At 37.9% G+C, this 27852-nt stretch overlaps 1 protein-coding gene across 2 annotated transcripts in view; it reads right to left on the bottom strand.

The window, feature by feature from the left end:
* l(3)80Fj (lethal (3) 80Fj) overlaps positions 1 to 27852 on the bottom strand; it is a 694407-nt gene that overhangs the window by 340846 nt on the left and 325709 nt on the right. For both annotated transcript variants that reach the window (XM_090387924.1, XM_090387932.1), the window contains exons 27-28: positions 22676 to 22803; positions 12721 to 12910 (exon numbers count right to left, since the gene is read on the bottom strand). In XM_090387924.1, coding sequence (XP_090244050.1) covers positions 12721 to 12910; positions 22676 to 22803 — 318 coding nt within the window. The remainder of the gene's footprint in view (positions 1 to 12720; positions 12911 to 22675; positions 22804 to 27852) is intronic.

Consider the following 27852-nt stretch of genomic DNA (forward strand, 5'->3'; position numbering starts at 1 on the left):
CACTGTAAGCATACATGAAATCAATCCATATCAGCATTAACAAAGACATACGATCTGATAAAGTAAGCATATGCAGCATCAGCCAAAAAAACCCTCACATTTCACTCATCTATTCACTCCAAATGCTTGTCCAGCTCAGCCTTAAGTTTATTTAAGCTATCAACTTCCACAACAAGAGATGGAAGTCTGTTCCAGCAATCAACTACATGCTGGCTAAAGGCAAATTTTCACACATCTATTCTACAGCTGTCTTTCCTCAGTTTGAATCTATGCCCCCCCTCAGGTTCTTAATATGAGCAAGAGAAAGAATCACATCAGCATTGAGCTTGCTCAACCTGTTCAAGCCGTTATACACCTCAATCGGATGACTTCGCATGGTCCTAGTCTCCAGAATTTAAGCCTATCTTGGTAAGAGCATCCTTTGTTCCCCTTCTTTGCACTCATTCCAGCAACTCTACATACTTCTTAAAATGAGGCCTCCAGGAATGTACACAGAATTCAAGATGTGGCCTCACCATTGCCTTGTACAACTGGAAAATCACCTCCCTGTCCCTCCTGGCAAAATTCCTATATATCATTGACAAAACTAAATGACCTGCTCTGGCAGCCCATCTGCATTGCTCAGTAAACTTCATATCTGACAGCACAATTATCCCCAGGTCTTTTTCACTCTCCACCTCCCTGAGCATAGTATCACACAGTTGGTACATTTCTCTTGGGTTACTGCTCCACACACACAGTACTTTGCACTTGTCAATGTTAAACTTCAGTAGCCACTTCTCAGCCCATTTTCCCAACTTATCTATATTTAATTGCAGTAGCATACTGTCTTTACTGTCATTAACAACCCTGTCAACCTTTTCATCAGCTGCAAACTTGGACATTAAGCCTGTATACCCTCATCAATATCATTGATGAGCACAAAAATAACAATGAGCCAAGCACTGAACCCTGGGGAATTCCACTAATAACATTAGTGAACAAAGAGCAGTGTTCATTGATTACCACACTCTGCCGTCTCCCATTCAATCATCCCTTTATCCATTGTAGCAACTTGCCCTTAATGCCACATCACTCCAATTTGTACAAAAGTCTTCCACATGCAACAGTATTAAAAGCTTTCCTGAAATCCAAGTACAGCAGCAGACTCTCAATTTACCGGGATCAGATTAACCGGGACACCGACTCCAAATTTAAAAAAAAAAAAAAAAAAAAAAATCAACCAGAAATCATAAAATTCAAGTAATAACTAGAATAGGTATGAACATATGAACAGATATTTTGAAAGTCGTAAATAAGCGACAAGCAGCATTATAAGTCGTCACTGGGAGATTAGTGTACCTATTATCTTGCAACCCCCCCCTCTTCACACCCTCACTCAAAAAGAGAGAGAGAGAGAGAGAGAGAGAGAGAGAGAGAGAGAGAGAGAGAGAGAGAGAGAGAGAGAGAGAGAGAGAGAGAGAGTAGAAGAAGAAATGTTTAGTTTGTTTTAGTGCGCCGTGTCGATTGTTGTGTTCTGTCGCACCACAAAAAGACAAATTTTGTTTCATTATTTATGTCAGGGATGTCAATTTTTTTTTTTTTTTTTTTTTTTTTGTTTAGAAATAGCGAAAATGATGGGTAAACGCAAAAGAGTTGTGCTTTCAGTTAAACAAAGTCTTCAAATCATTCAAAAGTTTGAAAACGGTTCATCCGTTAAATATCTAATGAACCATTATAATGTTGGTGACCAAACCATATACAACATTGTAAAAAATAAAGGGAAGCTATTAGATTTAAAATCGACATAGCAAAAAATAAAGGGAGGCATCGTATTAGACACACGAGTAGTATGTGGTAAGTTTATCTATCGATCGCCATATTTTTTACATAGGCTGCAGAATATTTTTTGATACAGTAAGACCCAGACTTACGCAACTACGGATTTACGTAAATTTGTTTTCACTCAATTTCTTTTTTTTTTTTTTAAATTTAGGATTGTAAAATTTAAAACAACAAAAAAAAAAAAATAATAATAACAAGCAATCAATAATGACGATCACGGCACACACACAAATTGCACAAGTCAGATTGGAGAAATAGGCAAAAAAATAGGGAAAAAAGAGAAGATTCTTACAAATATTTATGGTATTTTTTTTTTATATGACTGAAGATTTCAGTGAAGGGGTGACACACATTTCACCATAATAACGTAAAAACCCACAGAATTCAAGATATTGGTATTATCGCAAATGCAAAAAGATAGAGTTTACTACCCATTTATAATTAGATGCACGAAACAGAAACAGCCAATAAAACGCAAAGTGCAAATTGCTTTTATTGACCTCCAGAAATGTGCTTTAGTAAAATGTAGGCTCACACGAGATGATAATAGTGAGTTTTCACCTTAACACTGTGAAGTTTTTTACAGAAAATTTCATTTTGACCGTTATCGCGGTGCCGACTAAGAGAATAATGACAGCGGTACTAGTAAATCTATAAAGAAAAGGAAAGCAATCAAGCTGGATCAGTAAATTAAAATAATAAGGATGTATGAAAATGTCCAAACATTAACAAGTATCGCACTGAATTCAGATTTGTCAATAATAATATAGTAGCAATGTTACAAGTCATTCCCAAGTTCCGTAAAACTCGACGAAGTAAGAAGCCCTGGAATGTATCTCTTATGTATGTCTGGGCCTTCTGCATTTTTGGATTAACCGGGAAATCGATTATCCGGGATTTGATTTTTACCATCTATCCCGGAAAATCAAGTCTACTGTCAAAATTCTTTTTTGCATCCAGTTCCTTTGTGACCACATCACAGTATCCAATTAAATTGGTCAGACAAGATCTCCCTTTAACAAACCCATGCTGTGTCTTAACTGCTATCCTGTCTAGATGATCCTGCAATGCTTCTTTAACTAGTAACTCCATTATTTTCCCCGGAACAAGTTAAACTAACAAGTCTATAATTATTTGTGTCAGCCTTTGAAGCCCCTTTGTGAATTGGGGATACATTTGCACACCTCCAATCCTTGGGGACTTCCCCTGAGTCTAAGGAAACTCTCATAATTATGGCTAAGGGTCTGGTTACTTCCTTCGCTGCCTTCTTCAATATAACTAGATCCCATCCACTCTAGGTGCCTTCTTTATATTTAACTTCAACAATTTCTCCTGCACTTTGCTCTCAGTTATTACAAAACCATTTAGCTCCCTGTCAGAGTTTGATAAGGTTCTGGCATTCCCCTCCTTGAATAACTCCTCATATGTGAATATAGATGCAAAATACTCATTCAGTTTATCAGCTACCTGAGCATGATCATCGAAGTCAAACCACGTATGTTAAGTGGATCAATCTGATTCATCCGTTTCCTTATAGAATTTACGTAAGTAAAGAACTCTGCTGTTTTTCTTTGCATCCTCTGCCAAGGATTTCTCTTAATCTGCCTTCGCCTGCCTAACCTCCTTTGCGACTTGATTACAGACTAGCTTATACCTGCCATAGGCTTCTGTGTCTCCTGATAATTTATATGCATCGCACGCATTTTTCTTCTCTGCCACGAGCCTCATTAATTGTTATGATATCCATTTAGGCCTAAACCTTGAACAGTATTTCTTAGTTGGTATGAAAAGACTAGTAGCCTCCAAGATTAAGTTCCTGAAGGCTTCCCATTTAGAATTCACCTTTGGTAACATCATCAGTTGATCCCACTGTATAGAATTTAAAAACTGTCTGAGACCACCGTAGTGACTTTTACGAAAGCAAAAGTCCTTCCCTTTTCCCTTGATGGTAGTTATATCTTTAAGTAAATCCCACATCAGTACACTGTGATCACTGTCACCCAGTGGTTCCTTTATCTGCAAGTTCCTAATGCATGAATCATCACTGCTGATAATCAGATCAAGAGTAGTACTCCCTCTGATTGCCCCCTGAACATATTGCTGTAGAAAACAATCCTCCAATAAATCCATAAAAGTCTTGCTAGCGTGCGAGCAAGACTTTTGTGGGACCAATCCACAAGTTCTAGTCAACATCTGGAAAGTTAAAATCTCCCATTACAAGACATTTTGATTTAATGGCCCACTCTATTTCCCTGCACAATTGCTCATTGTACTCATCAGATTCATTAGGCATATAACACATACCTACTCTCAGTTTCTCAGTGCTTATGTCACACCACACTGACTCAACATTTCATTGACCACCAATGTAGTAGTAGTAGTAGTAGTGGCATGTGATGCAAGAAAGCAAATGTATGAGCTTATGCAGCATCAGCCAAAAAAAAAAAAAAAAAAATCACACCATTCCCTCCAAATGCCTGTCCAGTTCCTCCTTAAATTTATTCAACCTATCAACTTCCACAACGACAGATGGAAGTTTGTTCCAGCAATTAACCATCCGCTGGCTAAAGGAAAATTTCCGCACATCTATTCTACATCTGTCCTTTCTTAATTTGAATTTATGCCCCCTTAGGTTCGTAATCTGAACAAGTGGAAGGATCCCATCAGAATTCAGCGTGCTCAACCCATTCAAGGCCTTATATACCTCAATCAGATCACCGCGCAGGTGCCTAGTCTCCAGCCACTGCAATTTGCAGAACTTAAGCCTCTCTTGGTAAGAGGATCCCTTCATTCCCCTCACCAATCTTGTTGCCCTTCTCTGTACACGCTCAAGTAAATCTACATCCTTCCTAAAATGAGGCCTCCAGACCTGTACGCAGTACTCAAGCCATGGCCTGACCATTGCCTTATACATAGGGATAATCACCTCCTTTTCCCTGCTAGCAAAATTCCTATATATCATTGACAAAACCCCATGACCTGCCCTGGCAGCCTGTCTGCATTGCTCAGAAAACTTCATATCTGCCTGCACAATTACTCCCAGGTCTTTTTCATTTTCTACCACCTTAAGTGTAGTACCAGTTGGTACGTTTCTCTGGGGTTACTTCTACCCATATGTAGTACTTTGCATTTGTCAAGGTTAAACTTCAGTTGCCACTTCTTAGCCCATCTGCCCAAATTATCTAGATCCTGTTGCAGTAGCACACTGCCATTACTGTCATTAACAACCCTGCCAACCTTTGTATCATCTGCAAACTTCGATATTAAGCCTGATATACCTTCATCAATATCATTGATAAATATACAAAACAACAGTGGACCTAACACCGAACCCTGTGGGACTCCACTAATAACATTAGTCCAAGAAGAGCAGCACCCATTGATTACCACCCTCTGTCTTCGAGCACTTAACCATCCTTTTATCCATTGTAGCAACTTACCCTTAATACCATTCTGCTCCAATTTGTACAATAGTCTTCCATGCGCAACAGTGTCAAAAGCTTTCCTGAAATCCAAATATATGATATCAAAATTATTTTTCGCATCCAGTTCCTTTGTAACCACATCATAATATCCTATCAAATTTGTCAGACAAGACTTTCCCTTAACAAACCCATGCTGTGTCTGAATTATTGCTGCAGTCTTGTCTAGATGATCCTGCAATGCATCTTTAACCAGTGACTCCATTATTTTACCAGGAACAGAAGTTAAACTAACTGGTCTGTATTTACTCGTGTCACCCTTCGATCCCCCTTTGTGAATTGGGGATACATTTGCACATCTCCAGTCCGTGGGAACCCCCCTGAGTCCAAGGATGCTCTCATAATTATGGCTAAGGGTTTGCTTAGTTGCTTTGCCGCCTCCTTTAATATAACTGGGTAGATCCCATCCACCCCAGGTGCTTTTCTTACGTTTAACTTCAACAATTTCTCTTCCACTTTGCTCTCAGTTATTACAAAATCATTAAGTATCTTGCTACAATTTGATAACCTTCTGCCATTTTCAAACCTTAATAATTCCTCACGTGTGAATGTAGATGCAAAATACTCATTCAGTTTGTTTGCTATCTGAGCAGGATCATCAACAGTCGAACCATCGATGTCAAGTGGACCAATCAGATTCATCCCCTTCCTTTTAGAGTTTATATAAGGAAAGAAATCCTTGCTGTTTTTCTTAACATCTTTTGCCAAGGATTTCTCGTAATCTGCCTTCGCCTGCCGAACCCCCTTTGTGACCTGATTACAGATTAACTTATATCTGCCATAGGCTTCTGAGTCGCTTGATAATTTATATGCATCCCATGCATTTTTCTTCTCTGTTACGAGTCTCATTAGTTCATTTGACAACCATTTAGGCCTAAACCTTGAACAATATTTCTTAATAGATATGAACCTTTTAGTAGCTTCCATGATTAATTCCTTGAATGCTTCCCACTTAGAATTTACTGTTGGTAACATCGTCAGTTGATCCCACTGTACAGAATTTAAAAACTGTCGGAGACCACTGTACTCACCTTTACGGAAGCAAAAACTCTTTCCTTTATCCCTGATGGTAATTAAATCTTTAAGCAAATCCCACGTCAGTACACTGTGATCACTGCCACCTAGTGGTTCTTTTATCTGCAAATTCCTAATACATGAATGATCACTACTGATAACCAGATCAAGAGTATTACTTTCTCTGGTTGCCTCTCGAACATGCTGCTGCAGAAAACAATCATCCAATAAATCCACAAAAGTTTGACTAGTGTGTGAATGCCCAACCCACAAGTTCCAGTCAATATCTGGGAAGTTAGAATCCCCCATTATAAGACATTCCGATTTACTAGCCCTCTCTATTTCTCTGTACAATTGTTCATTGTACTCATTCAAGTCATTGGGCCTATAACACACTCCAACTCTTATTTTTGCTTTCGCAGTGCTTATGTCACACCAAACTGACTCAACAGTGCACTGTTCATCTATATCAACTGGATGCACTTCTTTTGATTTTATGTTTTTCTTTATTAAAAGCATAACACCTCCTCCCTTCCTATCCTGTCTATCCTTTCTGTACACATTGTACTCCCCAAATTCCAGTTCAGCATTCCTTATATCTGTGTGACACCACGTCTCTGCTATCCCAACAATATCCGCCTTTGATGTCTTGACCAACACTTCAAATTCATCAAATTTATTTACTATACTTCTAGCATTGGTATACATGCAAGTATACATGCACCTATTCTTATTCTTAATTACTCTTACACATCCCATATACCCACCTGTTTCACGATGACTGCCATCTGTCCCTGAAACCCCCAACACCCCTCGCTCCAGGTCGCTACTTATTCTAATAGAAGTTGTGCAAGAATCACCTTCACCTCTGCCTACGGCTACTGTTAAACTATTAGTCCTTGTATCCCCCCAAGCTATCAGTTTTCCGACCCACCTAACACTGCCTTGATAGCATCAGCAAATATTCTTGCACCCTTTCTATTTAAGTGTATCCCTTCCCTGTAGAAGCAGTCTCTCCTGTTAACAAGTACAGTCCAGGCTGAAAAAATTTCTATCCCTTGAGCCTTGCACAATCTTTCCAGGGCCGAATTGATTGACAAGGCTCTCATCATATACTCCCTCCTATCGTGTATGGGCAGAATTGCAGACACTTTCAACTTCAACCCTAATTCACGGCTTTTTTTCATCAGTGACCTGTACTTGTTAAGTAATTCTGCCGGTCTCCTACTCTTAATATTATTAGTGCCAACGTGTACAACTATATCACCTTTTGTGCCCCTAAAAGATGATATCTGCTCTACAACGTCATCAACCTTTGCCCCTGGCAGACATACCCTGGTCCTGTTCCACCTATCCTTTTTACAAAGGATATTCCCCGTTTCCCTGACAATAGAGTCACCAACAACTACTAGTTCCTTTGGGACCAGCGCAATCTGCCTTGGGGGTTGCCGCTGTGTTGCGTGATGACCAAGTGCAAGCTCTGGCATTGATGTGGGCAGCTGAGAGCATGATGGGCCCCTCAATTTAGATCTTTCGAGGGCATCCACCCTGTCCTTCAAACTCTCATATAGGCCCATAACAACGCTGAGTTGTCGCCTGATTTCCTTACACTCCTTACATCGTGCACACACAAAGACATCCCCCATGGCAATATCATGTACCGTTCCAGATAGTTCGGCAAACATTTCACAAGTTGCACATTTTTTTAGGCTGTGATGCGTTGGAGAATCGCCCCCCTCAGTTCTCCCCCGAGTCACAGCACTCCTGCCACTTTCTGCCCGTTGCTTTGCTGCTCTAGTTTGGGGCATGATATTTTAAATTAATAAGATCAATAAATTAAATTAAATTAAATGTCAATACTACGCTATCTAATAGAAACAGTGAAGCGTATTACTGTTTCTATAATTATACGTTAGAGCTACCTAGCTACCTCAATTAAAAATTTAAATTCCCTATCACTATATACAAAAAACAATGCCTGCAAGATTCGAACGGACTAACGGTCCGTTCGAATTGTCAATTGAATGCACTTCTTTAGATTCGTTTCTTAACTAAAAGCATAACCCCTCCTCCCTTCCTGTACTGTCTATCCTTTCTGCACACACTGTACTCCCCAAATTCCAATTCTGCATTCCTTATCTCTGTGTGACACCATGTCTCTGATGCCTTTGACGTCTTGACCAGCACTTCAAACTGATCAAATTTATTAACTATAGTTCTAGCATTGGTTGTACTTGCAAGTATACATGCACCTGTTCCTACTTTTAGTTAACCTAACACAGCCCATGTATTAAATAGTTTCACTATGGCTGCCAGCAGTCCTGGAAATCTCCAGCAACTTGCTTTCCAGGCTGCTGCTCATTCCAATAGAAGCAGTGCAAGAATCGCTTTTGCCTCTGCCTTGGGCCACTGTTAATCTTTTAGTCTGTGTATCCCTCCCCCCAAAGCTAGCAGTTTTCCAACCCACCTAACACTGCCTCAATAGCATCAGCAAATATTCTTGCACCCTTTCTATTTAAGTGTACCCCATCCTGTAGAAGCAGTCTCTCCTGTTAACAAGCACAGACCACGCTGAAAAAAAATTCTACCCCACAAGCCTTGCACAGTCTCTCCAGGGCCGAAATCATATACTCCCTCCTATCGTGTCTGGGAAGAATTGCAGACTCTTTCAAATTTAACCCTAGCTCGTGACTTTTTTCCAACATTGACCTGTACTTGCTAATTAAATCTGCAGATCTCTTACTCTTAAGGTCATTAGTGTCAATGTGTACAACAATATCACCTTTTGTGCCCTTAAAACATGATATCTGCTTAACAACATCATCAACTTTTGCCCCTGGCAGACATACCCTGGTCCTGTTCCACCTATCCTTTTTTTGCATAATATATTCCCCATCACCAACAATAATTAATTCCTGTTGGATCAGTGCATTCTGCCTTGCAGATTGCCGCTGTGTTGCCTTATCCACAGGAGTGAGCTCTGGGCATTGAGTTGGGCAACTGAGAGCTTGATGGGCCCTCATATTAATTTCTTCGAGGGCATCTACCCTACACTTCAAACTGTCAATATGTGTTTTGAGCGACTTTTACATAGAGAAGTATGCATCAAGGTAATGACTTCTACTAAAAAGTAGCAATGTGGTGATTTAATATGCTATTCATATGCAACTTAGCCTGGAGTACACAGGTTGAAGGAGAGAGTGGGAAGCAAACTGATATCATAACTAAACTCGTTTCCTTGTTTACAATTTTTTTTTGATAATTATCAGTACAATAAAATCTCATTAATACAAACTCAGTTTATACAAAATACTCATTTATATGAAGCACATACCATTCCCTTGTGAAAGGATAGGCTTTTCTAAGTAAATATATTCGTTTATTACAAAATTCAGTTAATATGTATTACAAATTCTTTTTCACCACGTGAGAAATAAATATTGTCATTTTGTATGTTTAATACAAATCTTGGCAGAGCGATCCGATTATTGCCCCCAGCCACCTGCTCCCCCAAAGGATGGCACTGACTTGTTAGAAATTAGTTTTGTAAACAAAAGCAGTTTATGGTATCTACAACACCAAGCGCCCTCTGAAAAACATCTTTCTGAAGGATGAGTTGTTAAATTAACAAAAGAATAAAAAGTTTTTCTAAGTTGTTTACATGCACTCTCTCGCTCTCCATGGGAATAAGGTCAGTTGCAATTGTCACCCCAGTTCAAAGTCTTTTGCTATTGTATATATATATACTATATATACTAAAATATTGCATATATCAAAATATATACTGTACAATATTTTCATTTCCATTAATATTGCTTTTCTCTTAGTTTATCTTACAAATAAAATAAAATCTTTAAAATATGTTATTCCTATTACTGTATTGTTAGACAAGGCTTTTGTTTTTATTTTATTTTATTAATTTATTTTTGATATTATTATTATTCTTAGATATACAGTATGTACCAAAAAAAAAAAAAAAAAAAAAAAAAATTTTGACACTTTGGGGGGCCTCATTACTACAAACCTCGTTATTACAAAACATGAAAATTTAGGTACCTTGAACTTTGTATTAGCGAGATTCCACTGTATTTCTAAATACTATTATTAAAATAAATGACCATGAATTTGTGGTTGAAAAAAGGAACTTTAAAACTAGAAGCAAGTACTTCTAGTATTGCAACTGTGGTCAATGAAAAGGAACACAATATTGTCACACTTTAAAGTGAGAATGAATGCAGCCTTTTGTACCCAAAAATTGGAAGTGAAAAAAACAGGCACCAACTAATAAAAGACCAAAACGAAAGTATGATGACAGTTGTTTGCTTTACATGTGTTGGAAATAAAGAAGCTCCTGGTGCACAGTGCATCATATGTAATAAAATATTACAAACAGTTCTTTGGCTCCCGCTAAACTTGTTTCATAAGTGTTCCGTCAATATATTGTGACATGAAAAGTGTTCCATGACTGAAAACGTTTAAGAAACACTGTTCTATTAGTTGGTGGGACTCCACAGGCAACGTGGAGTCCCACCAAGGGGCCCTGCGGCCAAATGCCAGGACACACAATAGAACCTAACGCAATATGTCATATACAACACACAACACTTTTCTTTCTGGCATTTAGAGTAGTAGTAGTAGTGGCATGTAATGCAAGAAAGCATGTGTATGAGCTTATGCAGCATCAGCCAAAAAAAAAAAAAAAAATCACACCATTCCCTCCAAATGCCTGTACAGTTCCTCCTTAAATTTATTCAACCTATCAACTTCCACAATGACAGATGGAAGTTTGTTCCAGCAATTAATCACCCGCTGGCTAAAGGCAAATTTCCGCACATCTATTCTACATCTGTCTTTTCTTAATTTGAATTTATGCCCCTTAGGTTCGTAATCTGCACAAGTGGAAGGAACCCATCAGAATTCAGCGTGCTCAACCCATTCAAGCCCTTAAACACCTCAATCAGATCGCCGCACAGGTGCCTAGTCTCCAGCCACTGCAATTTGCAGAACTTAAGCCTCTCTTGGTAAGAGGATCCCTTCATTCCCCTCACCAATCTTGTTGCCCTTTTCTGTACACGCTCAAGTAAATCTACATCCTTCCTAAAATGAGGCCTCCAGACCTGTACGCAGTACTCAAGGCATGGCCTCACCATTGCCTTATACAGAGGGATAATCACCTCCTTTTCCTGCTAGCAAAATTCCTATATATCATTGACAAAACCCCATGACCTGCCCTGGCAGCCTGTCTGCATTGCTCAGAAAACGTCATATCTGCCTGCACAATTACTCCCGGGTCTTTTTCATTTTCTACCACCTTAAGTGTAGTACCACACAGTTGGTACGTTTCTCCGGGGTTACTGCTACCCATATGCAGTACTTTGCATTTGTCAAGGTTAAACTTCAGTTGCCACTTCTTAGCCCATCTGCCCAAATTATCTAGATCCTGTTGCAGTAGCACACTGCCATTACTGTCATTAACAACCCTGCCAACCTTTGTATCATCTGCAAACTTCAACATTAAGCCTGATATACCTTCATCAATTTCATTGATAAATATACAAAACAACAGTGGACCCAACACCGAACCCTGTGGGACTCCACTAATAACATTAGCCCACGAAGAGCAGCACCCATTAATTACCACCCTCTGTCTTCTCCCACTCAACCATCCTTTTATCCATTGTATTGTATCGTATTTCTTCACAGCAAACATATGGGCCAGATGTGGGAAACCACAGGTGGCACCTGACCCTAATACTAGGCACACTATGCTTTTAGTTCAAAAAGTTGCAAAAGCTAGTAATGCAAAATAAACTATTTAGTTCTAAAGAAAAACTGAAATATTAATAAAATGAAAAAAAAATTTAAGAGAGAGAGAGAGAGAGAGAGAGAGAGAGAGAAGGGGGGGGATGGAATACATGATCAACTGAAATACCAACAGATTTGATGAAATCTGTTGGTATTTCAATATCCCATTCTCATTTTTTGACACTGTTGATTTTTGATTCCACTGTCATTCTTGCATTGGTATTTACCACTGCTAAACCAAAGTCTTCATTTGTGGCCACACAATAGATCAATTACATACTTTATTACAATCTTAGCATATTCAAAGTGTAATTTGATAATAAGCATTAATCCTCACTATTTATAGTAAGCATACAAAATTTGTTTATTTTCAAAGACACACGAATAAGTGCAAATGTGTAAACCTAAAAATTCATGCTGATTCACAAAAAAAACGCATATATAACAATAATGCATTACTGATGTACACAAGCCTTTTATGTACATGTGCACCAATTACTGAAATTAACTGAAAATTTGAAAAAATAAAAGAAATTGATATTCAGAAAATACCAAATAAAGAACGTGCAGAAAGCAAAAATAAACTTTTACTTACTACTAATTTCTTTTTATATATTTCCAATAACTCCATCAGCACAGGTAAAACATAATCTGGATAGTCATGAAGTATAGCTGCAAGACTTTCTGCTGCTGTTTCCCGAATTTCAGAAACTGAATGTGCTATATCATCTAATAGTAAGAAACACAATTCTGGATTCGTTTCTAAATTTACTTTCTTCCACAACCTGAAAAATTTAAAGTTAAGGATTAACAATTCTAACTTTTATGGAAACATATATAAATCAAGTTACTTTCCATTAAAATTAATCAAGAAAATTTTTAACAAAAAGTTGTAGCATGCACAGGTGTGTGTGTGTGTGTGTGTGTGTGTGTGTGTGTGTGTGTGTGTGTGTGTGTGTGTGTGTGTGTGTGTGTGTGTCAACTATGGCTATAGCATGCCATTATTTATTTATTTTTTTTTTTTTTAATAAAAGACACATGAGAGCCTACATTTATCATGCAATTTGAAATAACAGCATTATTTAAAAAGACAATAAACATTTATTCATTTATAAAATATATTCTTACTTTATATACATTTATTTACACAAAAAATACAAAACTGGCTAAAAACTGAATAAAATAAATTATAGTATTTGCTTATGACCAGTCACCTTCCTGCAAAAACAGTATGCACACTATGTCTAACAAGTCTATAAAATTTCACAAATCCATTCTGTTAAGACTGGATAGTAGGGAATGTATGCAGTATGAATGTTTTTGTCCAAAATCTCTTGGGAGTAGAGCATTTTCGGAGATCAACTGTGATACATCTAATCACCTCCAATCTATCCTCTGAGATGCTGCAGTGGGACCCAGTCTTATAGAGCCCTAATTACACACACTATGTTTGTTTTATGATTGTTGGCTTGTGCAGTGATGTAATTAGTATACCATCCCCAAGGCATAGGTTTCCTATATACTCTCTGTTTTACCCTGGGGCCATTTCTACAAACCAACACATCAAGGAAAGGGACGGTACCATCCATTTCCGTGTTTGAGGCAACCAAATGAAAAGGGAGAAACGATTAATGAATTTGAGAACACTGTACTCCCCTCCCTTCGTTATAATGATGAATGTATCATTAATATAGCATTCATTTCCATGCACATGTATCGTTAATATTGCATTCATTTCCGTGCACACATGGGGGGGGGGGGGGGCTGATCCATTAAAAATCCTAGACTCCAGCTTTTCCATGGCTAAGTTGGCAATAATAGCACTAATTGGAGATTAGCTGCACCGTGAAACTGCTTATACATAGTAACTTGATTTAACATGGTAGTACTACAAAGGCATAATTCAAACACTGCTACAAATATCTCCCATATTCAAGGAGGTCCTTTCCCTTAACATGCATCCCTCTCCAATGCCATACATACACACCATGCTCGATGGGAATGCATGTAAAGAGGGACACCATAGCCTCCTGAGCATGTATAAATTGAACAAATTTGCTACTGTCTTTGATTGTAGAGTTTGATCTTTCTACAACAGGAGATATCAGTTTGGTTAGAAATCTAGACAGAGCATACGTAGGGCTGCTCACAAATGACACCGTTGGCCTAAGCAGGAACCCTACATTATGAATTTTTAGTAGGCCATAAAATCTAGGCAAGTGGCATACAATATCCTTGGAGATCATCCCAGCATTCAGCCAACACTGCAGGATTTTGTTAATGCACCATTCTATTCCTAACAGGGAATTTCTATGGGTTACATTATAAGTTATTCTATCGTTTAACAGTTTCCAAAGCTTTGCAATGGTAATCTATTCAGGACACATTAATTTCCCTTTGTCTGCAGGTAGACCAACAATGCTGTCATTCTGTTCTTAACTCCCTAAGAGCCTTCCTCTGGATTGTGGTAAGATTAATAGGAACCACACAAGCCTGTCTCAAAACAACCAAAGTTCTAGTGCATATTTTATTAGCTATGGTGGCTGGTAACTTCATCACTGTTCTTTCAATACCCATAGCTATTTTCAAGAGTTTTGAGAAACCAATGAAATTTTATACCTAAATTCAACACCATCCTCTTGTTCCTTAATTAAATGTTTGTTGCTCAAACTGCATATGAAATTGCAACTGGGAATTCTCATTTTCAATATTATTCTGCTACCAGTGGCCTCCTCTATTAACCTAGCAACAAACATTTAACTAATCAACAGAGAGGGGGGAGTTCATATTCATCCCCCCATTCGAAACTGTAATATTTGGACAGGATGAATGGTTCCATCTTGCACACTTCCGAGCCATTTCCGATCTCCATACATGTGCAAAGAATAATTCCCATGCTGACACAGTAACATGTGCCATGAGTTGTAATCATGGTGATGTTACTAAAGGGCGTGCCATGACAGTAAAGTTCCACTGTTGATCACCACTGGTGGTCACCTTTGAAAGCTACAGTGTTGTTTTATTGTTTTCAATTTGTAATATTTAGTGTATATTTTAATTTTATGTATTTTATCTATTTTTTATCACTTTTAACTTTGCAGTTTTTTGGTGTATTTTATTTTTACATCAAATTTTATCCTATTTTATTTTTATTTTTATTTATTTTTAATAAGTTTTAGTCACGTACAGTAAGTATGATTCAAATGAAGTTAGTATGAGTAGCAAGGTGGTACTTTACTACTCTGTGAAACATAACCTTTGTTCACCCATTGGTTCCTCTTATTTTTCTTCATTATGAATAAGTTTTCTTTCCATTTAGTTTGGTGGTACAGAACTCGGAAGACCATGTGAGCTTCACAGAAGAAGCATCAGTAAAACTATTTTATTTTTGCTTCAACTCAAAAAAAAAAAAACTCCGAATTTTCTGAGAAACCAAAACTGCAGTGTTCATCACTGATTGATTTATGTTATACCATGGGAACAATAAACAGCATATTTTTTTACTTTAATCCATCCATTCAGTGATATTTCTGTGACATGATGTTCAGCATACATACAGTACACAACTGCTATATTCATTTTCCAAGTAATAGTTCTCATGAAAATCAAGGCCTTACTGAATGAATGTGATATATATGCAGACCTAAATGTAGCTGCACACAATGCACACAACACAACAGGAGATCCCTTTGTGTGCAAGGTGCAGTGAGAGTGAGGGGGGAGTTAAAGCAGGTGGAAATTAACTCTTTTTGAATGAACTTGAGGACTTAAAGAAAAGAGCCATTTCCCAGAAAGCACTAAAATCAGAAATTTATCAAACACTTGGCTGACCACCTTAACCTAGAGCCAAACCTCATACAACTGTCTGCACAGCTGGACCAACATGATATAATGTACTGACCTCAGAGGAGGTAATTAATCTTGGTACCTCTCTTGCAGAAATGGTAAATATTTTATGCAAGGATAGGTGGGGCAGGATCATGGTACATCTACCAGGGACAAAAGGTAGTGACAGTGAAGAAAGAGTATCTTTTCAGAGCACAAAAGTTGATGTTATTGTTGTATGTGTAGTCATTAATGATACTAAGAATGGGCAACCTGAGATTTTACATCATAAGCATGAGGGGGCTTATAGGGGGGAGGGAAGAGAGCATGGGTTAGAAGCCTTTTCTTCTAAGTAAAAAAGGGAAGAGAGCTTTTCTTAACATGGTCAGTTATTATTATTAACAAAAGAAACTGCTTTTATACAGATGGGATATTCATGAATAGAACAGCACAGCAAAGAGTATTTATTATTGTATTGTAGCATGCATTGCTTTTACTGTAACATCTCTATTGTGACACCTACGCAGCCAGAAAAGCAAGAGAGGATGGATTACAAGGCCAGCTGAGTATCCACATGGGAATAGTAGGATTTATTAAAATCAAAAACAGGTACACATTTACTTTCTAACAAACTAAAAACAAGAAATACAGTAAATAAATTTGATAAACTTGAAGTACAAGTTAAGTCAAGGATGCCCAAGATATTTTGACTAAGACAGGGTTGCCCCCAACCTTTTAGAGAAGTGGGCCACATGAATTTTTGGAATATTTGGCAGGCCAGTGAAAATTCCTAACTGCTGAAAACTACATTCTCTTTTGTTTCTCTGCATAACTATATATTACATTTTGTTTCTCTGCATAACTATAATGTTATGCAGAGAAACAAAATTTATACCTACCTACATCTACAGATTCTAAAATAAATCGATGGATATGTAATATAAAATATACCAGTTTGTTTATATCAAATTTCAACTATTACTTAATTATTGTACTAATCACAAAAGTACAGTCAGTAATACAACTAAATTAATTATTACTTATCTATTGCACTAATCACAAAAATACAGTCAGTAATACAACAAAATTATAGTTAATGCAATGAATGTGGTTGTAAAAAAAGGATCAACTTCCCTTCCCATTTATAAATTCATCAATTTTCTTAAAGTGTGAAATTCTGAGTTCTTTTTATTTCTTCTCCTATGCCTCCAGGCACAGTTGAAATTTGCAATTCAACTTTTCCATCGCTTCAATTGCACTATTATAGAAAGTCCTCATTTTTCAAGTTCAATTATGCAACTAGGTAACTGACTCAAATGAGTCTGGCTGAACAATAAACGTTTTACAACCAAAGAATCAGAAAGCACTGCCTTAGCACTACAAATAGCCAATGAATGTGTACTATCCAAGGAAACAACAAATTCTTTTACAGAATCAACATTTTTAGCATAAAACGATGCTGCTTTTAATTAAGTTCCCCCTTTTCACACAAGATGGGGATCTTGTGTGAAAAGGCTCAGGTGGGACAGGAAGAGTGGGTAGCACATTACTGTAAATTGCAATTCTCCAAGGCATTTTTGACAATCTTTTTTATACTAGAAATAAGTTTAATTTCACCAAAATTCCCCCAAATTGCCTCTGCCGGCCTATTGAGTTATGCGCTAAGAAGATCTGATTTGGATAGAAAACTTGTAATACAGAGGCACTTAGCATTAGCATTAGCATTAGCAGAGGCATATGATGCAAGAAAGCAAGCTTATTCAGCATCAGCCAAAAAAAAAAAAAAAAAACCACTCCCATTTCACCCCTCCGTTCGTTCGAAATACCTGTCCAGTTGAGCTTTAAATTTGTTTAGGCTATCAACTTCAACAACAAGTGATGGAAGTCGGTTCCACCAACCAACCACCCGCTGGCCAAAGGCAAATTTCCGCACATCTATCCGACATCCGTCCTTCCTCAATTTGAATTTATGCCCTCTGAGGTGATTATTCTGAGAAAGATGAAGAATCCCATTGGCATTGAGCATGCTCAAACCATTCAAAGCCTTATACACCTCTATCAGATCACCTCGCCGGTGCCTAGTCTCCAAACTCTGTAATTTGCAAAACTTAAGCCTTTCTTCGTAAGAGCAACCCTTTGTTCCATTTACTAATCTTGTTGCCCTTCTCTGTACCCGTTCCAGCAGCTCTACATCCTTCTTGAAATGAGGCCTCCAGACCTGTATACAGTACTCAAGATGTGGCCTTACCATTGCCTTATACAAGGGAATAATCACCTCCTTATCCCTGCTAGAAAAATTCCTGTATATCATTGACAAGACACCATGAGCTACTCTTGCAGCTCGTCTGCACTGCTCAGAGAACTTCATATCTGCCTGCACAATTACCCCCAGGTCCTTTTCATTCTCCACCACTGTCAGTGTAGTACCGCAGAGTTGATACGTTGCTCTGGGGTTACTGTTTCCCATATGCAGCACTTTACATTTGTCGATGTTAAACCTCATTTGCCACCTCTCAGCCCATCTGTTCAACCTTTCCAGATCCTGTTGCAGCAGCATAGCGTCAGTATTGTCCTTAACGACCCTGCCAACCTTTGTATCATCTGCAAACTTGGACATTAAACTTGATATCCCATCATCAATATCATTCATAAACACCGAAAACAACAACGGACCCAACACTGAACCTTGAGGAACTCCACTAATAACATTAGTCCACGTTGAGCAGTGTCCATTGATTACCACTCTCTGTCTTCTGCCACTCAACCATCCCCTTATCCATAGCAGCAATTTGCCTCCAATGCCACACTGCTCCAATTTGTGCAGCAGTCTCCCATGTGCAACAGTATCAAAAGCCTTTCTAAGATCCAAATATATAATATCAAAGTTATTCCCTGCATCCAGTTCTTTTGTGACTACATCATAGTATCCAATCAAATTGGTCAGGCAAGACCTGCCCTTAACAAAACCATGCTGCGTCTGAGCTATAACTGAATTCTTGTCTAGATGATCCTGCAGTGCTTCTTTAACCAGTGCCTCCATTAATTTACCTGGAACAGAAGTTAAACTAACAGGTCTATAATTACTTGTGTCAGCCTTTGATCCTCCTTTGTGAATTGGGGTTACATTTGCACATCTCCAGTCTATGGGCACCTCCCCTGAGTCCAAAGAAGCTCTCATAATTATGGCTAGGGGTTTGCATACTTCCTTTGCTGCCTCCTTTAATATAACTGGATAGATCCCATCCACCCCAGGTGCCTTTTTTATGTTTATCCTCAACAATCTCTCCTCCACTTTCCTCTCAGTTATTACAAAATCATCCAGCTCACTGCCAATGTTTACTTTACCTTTTATTACATATACGAAGCAGCATCACTAACAAAAATGCACACTTTTGTTATGGGTCGATTCTAGCCATAATAAGTGCAAAGAATCATTACAAAATCTTGCTATTGTATAATTCACTTTTATGAGAGCCTTTCAAACAAGTAAATAAGGGTGCAATGGTTCGGCATCTAATTTTCCACATATAAAATGTGCAATATAGTGGCCACAAGCATTTATTTCATCAATAGACATCCAAATGTAGTTTTCTCTAATATCTTGACAAATTTTGGTTAAAAGTGACTACTCTGGAAATTTTTCCTTGCTTTTCCTTTGCTTGGCCATAATATGCAATGCTGTTTTCACATGTTGGGCCATTTGAAATTTTTTCTTGCATAGAATGTTCTTTTCATAAACAACACAGAACACAATAATGCCATCCACAGTTGTTATTGCTTGTTCGTTATTTGGTTTTTAGGAGCATTAGCAACTAAGGCCATATTGCTCCGGGGTTATGCGGTGGTCATTCCCTGACTTTTCCGCATCCTCCGTATTTGGTGGTCATGGGCTCGAACCCGGTCTAAACAGCCACCCACAGTAAAATCTATTCTGTGATAGGCAATCTACAATTCCATATGAAGTTAATTTTTGGCATGTTTAACGAAAACATTTCATCTGATAGCATGAGAACAAACAGCAAAACAGCAATAAAACCATGGAGTATTTACGTGCTTATGTTATTATTTTTTCTTTCCTTTCATTTGTTATCGTTATTTTCTCAATTTACACATTAGCCCTCTCTTTCCGGGACCCTTTTCCCGTGGAATTAGATTCTTTTCTATCTTTGCTACCTGATGGGCAACATTCATCAGCAGTCTCTTTTATCGATCATTTGACACATCATCCCTATTCACCCATCTACCAGATTTTCACTCTCTGATAGTGAAGTAGGTGTTTTTGAATCTTTATGTGATGATTTGAAATTGCTCGGTCCCTTTCCTCTTGTTTTCTACCTACCACTTCCATTGCTTGAAGGTCCTCAGATGGTACCATTTGGCCCAATGATTATAATTCTTGTGTTTGCTACGTAAAGATGAGAATTATAACCACTGGGTCAAATGGACATATACTACATATGGCATGGTTTACCCTCAAAGCAAGTGCTTTCCCATTTAATGTTGCCCCCTACTACCTACTCTCTACTGACAGTGCTCCCTCAACAACCAGAAATAGGCATATTTTCTTCCATTTTCCTTTGAAAGGGAAATTTTTAATTGCCTCCCCTTAACACAAACCTACTCTTTCTTCTACCACATTCTTCCTTTCTAAAACAATAAAAAAAAAATTTCCCATGCTCAGTGAAATATTACCCCATTCTAATTTAATTGCAATCCAGTGACTTGGTTCCAAGATCAAGTTAAGGAATATGCAGTAATGCTTGTTATATTTGTGTCATATGTATTTATATGAAGTTTTCTGAGCAATGCAGACAGGCTGCAAGAGCAGGTCATGGGGTTTTGTCAATGACATACAGGAATTTTGCTAGCAGGGAAAAGGATGTGATTGTCCCTCTGCATAAGGCAATGGTCAGGCCATGCTTTGAGTACTGCGTACAGGTCTGGAGGCCTCATTTTAAGAAGGATGTAGATTCGCTTGAACGTGTACAAAGAAGGGAAACAAGACTGGAAGGGATCCTCTTACTAAGAGAGGCTTATTAAGTTCTGCAAATTGCAGTGGCTGGAGACTAGGCACCTGCGAGGTGTATAAGGCCACGAATGAGTTGAGCATGCTGAATTCTGATGGGATTTTTCTACTTGCTCAGATTACAAACCTAAGGGGGCATAAAGTCAAATTGAGGAAAGACAGTTGTAGAATAGATGTGCAGAAATTTGCCTTTAACCAGCAGGTGGTTAATTGCTGGAAAAAAACTTCCATCTGTCGTTGGGGAAATTGATAAGTTAAATAAATTCAAGGAGGAACTGGACAATCATTTAGAGGGAACAGTTGTGCGAATTTTTTTTTTTTTTTTTGGTTGATGCTGCATAAGCTCATACGCTTTCTTTCTTGCATCATATGCCACAATTTTTTTTTTTTTTTTTTATGAGAACCCCAAACACGAAAGGTATCAAAACCTATAGTACTTAGTACCGTGCATGGGTTGAAGGAGAAGTATGGGGAGAGGGGGATGCCGGAAACTTTGCTCTAGAGACTAATATGCACATATGCAATTGCACATAATCTGAATTATAGTGATTATCAATATTTATTAATAATAATGAAGAAGGTGTATCGGGTTAATGTCTAAGTTTGCAGAGGTGATACAAATGTTGGCAGGCTGGTTAGATCAGTAATAAGGGAATGCTACATCTAGGAAATTAGGCAGATGGTGTGAGAAACGGCAACTGAAGTTTAACTTTGATAAATGAAAGGTACCTTATACATGGTAGAAGAGAATAAAAAAAAGTCCTGTGTGTAATTGTGCAATCAAACAAAGTTCTCTACGCAATGCAGATGGGCTGTAAGACAGATCAGAGGGTTTCGTCATTGCTATACAGGAAATTGTCTAGCAGGGATAAGATGTTCATTCCCATTACATAATGCAATGTTTAGTCTACATCTTGAGTATGCATACAGATCTGGAAGCCTCATTTAAGGAAGAAATTGGATCTGTTGGAATGGAACAAAAGGGTACATTTACCCAGAATAATTTCAGTTCTGCAAAATGCAGTGATTGGAAAATAGGAGATTTGACTGAGTTGTTTAAGGCTACGAATGGAGTGAGTAAGCTAAATGTTGATGGCATTCTTACTCTTGCTCAGGCAATACACATGAGATGGCATAAATTTTAATTGAAGAAGATAATTGTACGATAGATGTGCTGACAATCTGCTTTCAGCCAGCAGTTGATTGTTAGAACAAACTAGGGTGCTGCAGAAGTGGGAAGCTTGAATAAATTTAGGGAAAAACTAGATAAATTATTACAAGAGATGGACAGGTGTGAAAATTGTGTGTATAGGTTTTTTTTTTTTTTTTTTTTTTTTTTTTGTGCTGTATAACCTTGCTTCCTTACGTCCTTTACAATGCTAATGCTAATACTAACACTAACATTTCATGGGTTGCTCTTGCTAATTTCCCCAATTTAAAACGATATTTGACAAACAAATTCACTACTCACTCTTTTTTAAAATCGCTCACTTTAAAATGCAATAAAAACATAAGCAATCATCTAATCCACTAATTCAGACTTACTGCAGAAAAATGCATTACTCTTGTCTTGATTAGTTGCCAAACATGCGGCAATTCAATAAAATACAAAATATTATACAAGGGATGGTTCTGATCATTCCTTGTATAATATCACTACTTTTAATTTCATGTTATTTAAAAAATTGCACAAACTTACTTTTCTGCTAATAGTTTATTCTCCTCAGCCATATCAAAACAGGCAACCCACAGTCTCCTAAGAAGATACATACCAGTGGAATAATCTTTTTGAAGAGAGGGCAGAACTAGTGCCAGTTTATGCAATCCCTATAACAAAAATTAAGATATAATTTTATACCTTAAAATTCCAAGACATTCAGCAACAAATTCTAAATTTCTCTCTTAAGTGCATGCCTCAAGCAAATGAACCTCTTAGAAACACTGAAAATGGACTTAACTAATCATCTGGGAACAAATATATTCAGACAAGTTGAGTAAGGTGCACACTGTGAAAAACAACTAAGCAGACTAAGCACAATGTGAGCACTTGCTCATCACACTGCTGCTCTGATCACTGAACAAACAACAGCACTGTGCAAACTCTCATCAAATAAAATTATGCACATCTCAGACTTGGGAAATTTTTTTGGCTGGTGCAGCATAAGCCTCAGGCTTCTTTGCATCATATGGATAATAATAATAATAATATACTGAAAAAATAAATAAATAAAAAATAATCCCTGCATTAAATTCCCATTAACACTTCCTTCGATTTTCTGATTACAAATATAATCAAGTCTCAATAACTAATCTAAGTACTATGTTTTAACTAATGAAAGAGGGGATTATAAAATTATATAAGTATTGAAAAAGATATTGGCAAAACAAACACAAAAAAAGGATATTTTACTTGTTGTTTGTTTGCTTCTTATTTGGTTTTTAAGAGCATTAGCAACTAAGGCCATATTGCTCCGGGGATATGCGGTGGTCATTCCCTGACCTTTCTGCACCCTCCGTATTTGGTGGTCACGGACTCGAACCTTGGTCTACTCAAGAAGCGTTTCATGCTTATCATGGGAAATGAGGCGAACACAGTTTGTTGGTTACTATTGTATATTGTTGGTTTGGTTTTTTTTAGGAGCATTAGCAACAAAGGCTATTTCTCCAGGGTTATGCCATACTTTACTTGTACTTCAGATCTGTGACACATCAGAGATAAATTACCAACTTAACTTTGAATCAAGAAACCCAATGGTAAAGAGTGCTAACAACAATTTAAAACTTATACAAGTAGTCATTGATGGATTTTGAGAGACCTAACTTTTTCAGCAATCTGAAACTCAATATCTGCATAGAGTTTGAAAATGAGTGTTCAAAAGTTTTAGTTTTGATTTGTCTTATCCTCACATATCTCCACAACGCAAGTCATTTTTGCCATTCTTATGTTCATTTAACATGTTTTTTACTCCTAGAAATTTCTAGATTCAGGTTTAAAATTTATTTCCAGGTGCCACTATTGTTTAGTTTTATATCTATATTTTTTTTTTTTTTTGAAAACTGTTGCTTGTAACCTTGCCTTAGTATTATCCCTAGTTTCTTGATGTCTTTTAAGGCTACTCGCTTTTTACTATGTTTAAAAATCTCTTTACCTTAACTTGTATTACCCTAATTATGTTATATGTCTCTAGAAATTTCTGTTATCAATTCCAGCTTTAATGCCTCATCTTCATAGTGTCAACTGTAAAGCTCATAAGCCATTTTCTTAAAGTCCCCTTTTATTCCTTGTAATTTTTATTTTTCTTGTTTACAAATTTTATTCTCATTTTTATTTATGTTTATGCTTTTTACCCTTTGGCTTGTGGTTTACATCAGAAATGAAGACACGTGTTACTAATCTGAAACCTTGCAATCCTGACTACTGACACCTGATGAAAGCCAGTTTAGTAAGTTGTGTGGCAATATTGTTATTTTGTCAATTTTGTAATTATTTACTTCTTATTATGCATATTTTATTTGTTGTCTTCTAATCTCCCTTCTATCTCTCTCACTTTCTTTATTATTATTATTTTTCCCCCCTCACTTTACACACACACTCAGTAATCACTGAATTGTGCCCGTCTACCTAATACCACGCTGGACTACTATTCACACAGATAACAGCCAGTATTCATCTAGGCATTGACTTCACTAGATGTCTGAAGACATCCATAGGGATATACAGCCATGCTGCCTGCTAGGTTTTCCACAGTGTCAGAATAGATGATGGTTCTATTACACCTCAATTCCCATTCAATACTGAGAGTTGCTTATCATGGGAAATGAGGCGAACACAGTTTGTTGGTTACTATTGTATATTGTTGGTTTGGTTTTTTTAGGAGCATTAGCAACAAAGGCCATATTTCTCCGGGGATATGCAGTGGACATTCCCTGACCTTTCCACATCCCCCTTATTTGGTCATGGGCTCAAACCCCGGTCTAGATCAAGAAGCGTGTGCTACGCACTGCTGCTCCTGCCCACCTGGCTACGGAGGCACCACCACTACTACTATTGTATATGGGGCAATCTATGAATACATGCTGGACAGAAGGCTGGGTGTTGCAGTTTGTGCATTGTGATCGATCAGTGTCCGCAAGCAGAAAAAGATGTGTTAAGTGTGTGTGGCCTATTTGTAGTCAGGTTAGTATGACTTCTTCATGTCTGTTTTTGCATAACTGGACCTCCAAGGTTGGAGAATTTTTTATGTTTTTTATGAGAACCAAACCATCTGGTTTGGACAGAGGTGGGAGCAGAGATGGGCAAAAGTTGCGGCCAATAGCTTTGGCAAGAGACAAGAATGCTCGGCTACCATTAGGATAAGAAGCAAGTTTTCTACTCTTAGCCTGTTCAAACTCTAGTTTGGACGGATTAATAACTGCTTTACAATTGTTGCGAGCTTTGGTATAAGCAGAAAATGAAACTGAAGAATTAGAAACAAGCCAATTACAACGTGCAACATTCTTCTCTTGAACAGCCTTAACATATTTATTGGAAAACCAAGGTTTAGATAAAGGATGAGATTTTAAAGTGGAGTGTGGGATAAAGGATTCCATTCCTGCAAGAATAATTTCACTGACACCATCTCAGCAAACTTTGACATCAGAAGTTTTGAAACAGTAATCCGACCAAGGAAAAGAAGAAAAGAAATCTCGCAGGTCATCCCATTTTGCATTCTTGTAATGCCAAACAATATGAGGTTGTGAATAGCCATGAGATAAAGGCTCCATTGGAGAAGAGACAATCACCAAGTTGTGATCTGAAGTGCCTAAAGGACCTCTCACTTTGATCGCGTACTTAGAAGGGTTGTTTGTGAGAAAAGGATCAAGTATGTTGGCTGTATGATTAGGATTGTCTGGTATTCTTGTAGGTAATTGAACAATCTGTGCAAGGTCATTAGTAATTGCAAAAGCCTCAGCATCTCGACCAGCTGGGACGGTGTGACTAGAAAACGGAAGCCAGCTGGAGTTGTGAACATTAAAATCACCAAAGAAAATTACCTCACTGTTAGGAAAGTTGGACTGGAGAAAGTCAAGTTGCAAAAAGAGGAAGTCAAAGAGCTCCAAGTGATTAGTGGAGTTGGGAGAATGGTAGAGACAACAGATGAATCTGACACAATGAGGTAGAGAGATTTTAAGCCAGAGAAGATCAAAGAGAGGAGATTCCAAATTGCCAAGTCTCTGACAGGGAATATCAGTACGGACATATGCACAAGTACCACCTTTGAGGCGAAAGGAATCATACAGTGAATAATTTGGGCATCTGAGATGAGCAGTAGTTGAATCAACTGATAACTGAGATTCTGTCAGAAAAAGTACATGGGGTTTGGCAGACTGCAAGTGGAAATGGACATCGTTGAGATTAGAATTGAGACCACGTATATTTTTGAAATGAATTAGGAAGTGCTTGGGAGGTTTAGATCTTTTTGCAGATAAGCTTGCTCTATTAGTTTTACAATTCATGGTGTATTCAATAGTAAGAAAAAGTGGGTGGGACATGCTGTATGAAGTAATGAAATTTTAGGATATGGGGTACACGTGGTAAGAACATACCCAGATCCTTGACATAACGTGGTCTCGACAATGCTCCCCACATACACACTACTCGGACTCCCTCCAGTCACTGGCAGAGTAGAGGTAGCAAGATTATACACTAGCTGATCCGGAAGTCTCCTAGAGAGTTACCAATAGGTTCGGTCCGGTGTACTAACTAGCACCCAGCCTGCGAACACCGTTTTAGAGCTGTACCCTTGAAATGTAAGGAATATTGGATCTCACCACGATGTTCATCATAACCTCAAAAGTCATCCATCATACTGCATGATGGAAGAGATAGGGAAGGGTTGACCAGAAGAAATAGTAGATACTGCAATAATTTGCTGTGGAATGGCATCTGATTGTAGGGTAGTAGTAGTAGTAGTAGTAGCAGTTGCATTTGAGGCAAGAAAGCAAGTGTATGAGCTTATGCAGCATCAGCCAAAAAAAAAAAAAAAAAAAAAATCACACTATTCCCTCCAAATGCCTGTCCAGTTCCTCCTTAAATTTATTCAACCTATCAACTTCCACAACGACAGATGGAAGTTTGTTCCAGCAATTAACCATCCGCTAGCTAAAGGCAAATTTCCGCAGATCTAATCTACATCTGTCTTTTCTTAATTTGAATTTATGCCCCCTTAGGTTCGTAATCTGAACAAGTGGAAGGATCCCATCAGAATTCAGCGTGCTGAACCCATTCAAGACTTGGTGTATTCACAGCTTTAATTTGTTTTCTTGCTGTTTGGTTTATTGGTACGACAGCTAATACTGACCAATACTCAGGAAACAATAATTGTAATGTGCTTGTGCCAAAAGAAGTTAGAAGTCAGGATAATTCTCAATAGAGATATATGATCTTGCCAAAAAATCAGTGTCATTGAAACTGACCTAGCCCACTCAACTAGTGATTTGCTTGGTGGCATGGTTACCTTCATTTGGATGGCAATTGATATATGACTTGTGGTAACTTGGGCATAGGTCAGCTTATTTGTATTCATGGCTGGTAAGGAATTTTTGGTCTCTTGGTAGGTTACAGTTTGTTCAGTTTTGTAGCACTGTATCATTTTTTTCCCGTTTCCAAAGGTGGCACTCCTTGGAATATGCCGGATGTGTTTCTTTCCATTTTGGACAGTTAGGAATTGTGGCTGTGCAGTCAGTATTAGTGTGTGTAGTGAAACCACATATGGCACAGGCAGTTTCCCATCTGCAGACTGCCTGTAAGTGTCCAAACTTCAAACACTTGTATCAGTGTAAGTGGTTTGAAATGTAGGTTTTAACATGGCAGGTAGCCTGCTTTGACTATTTTTG

Source organism: Mastigoproctus giganteus, chromosome 2, assembly GCF_048544385.1.
Source record: "Mastigoproctus giganteus isolate SK-2022 chromosome 2, ASM4854438v1, whole genome shotgun sequence".
Classification (NCBI taxonomy): domain Eukaryota; kingdom Metazoa; phylum Arthropoda; class Arachnida; order Uropygi; family Thelyphonidae; genus Mastigoproctus; species Mastigoproctus giganteus.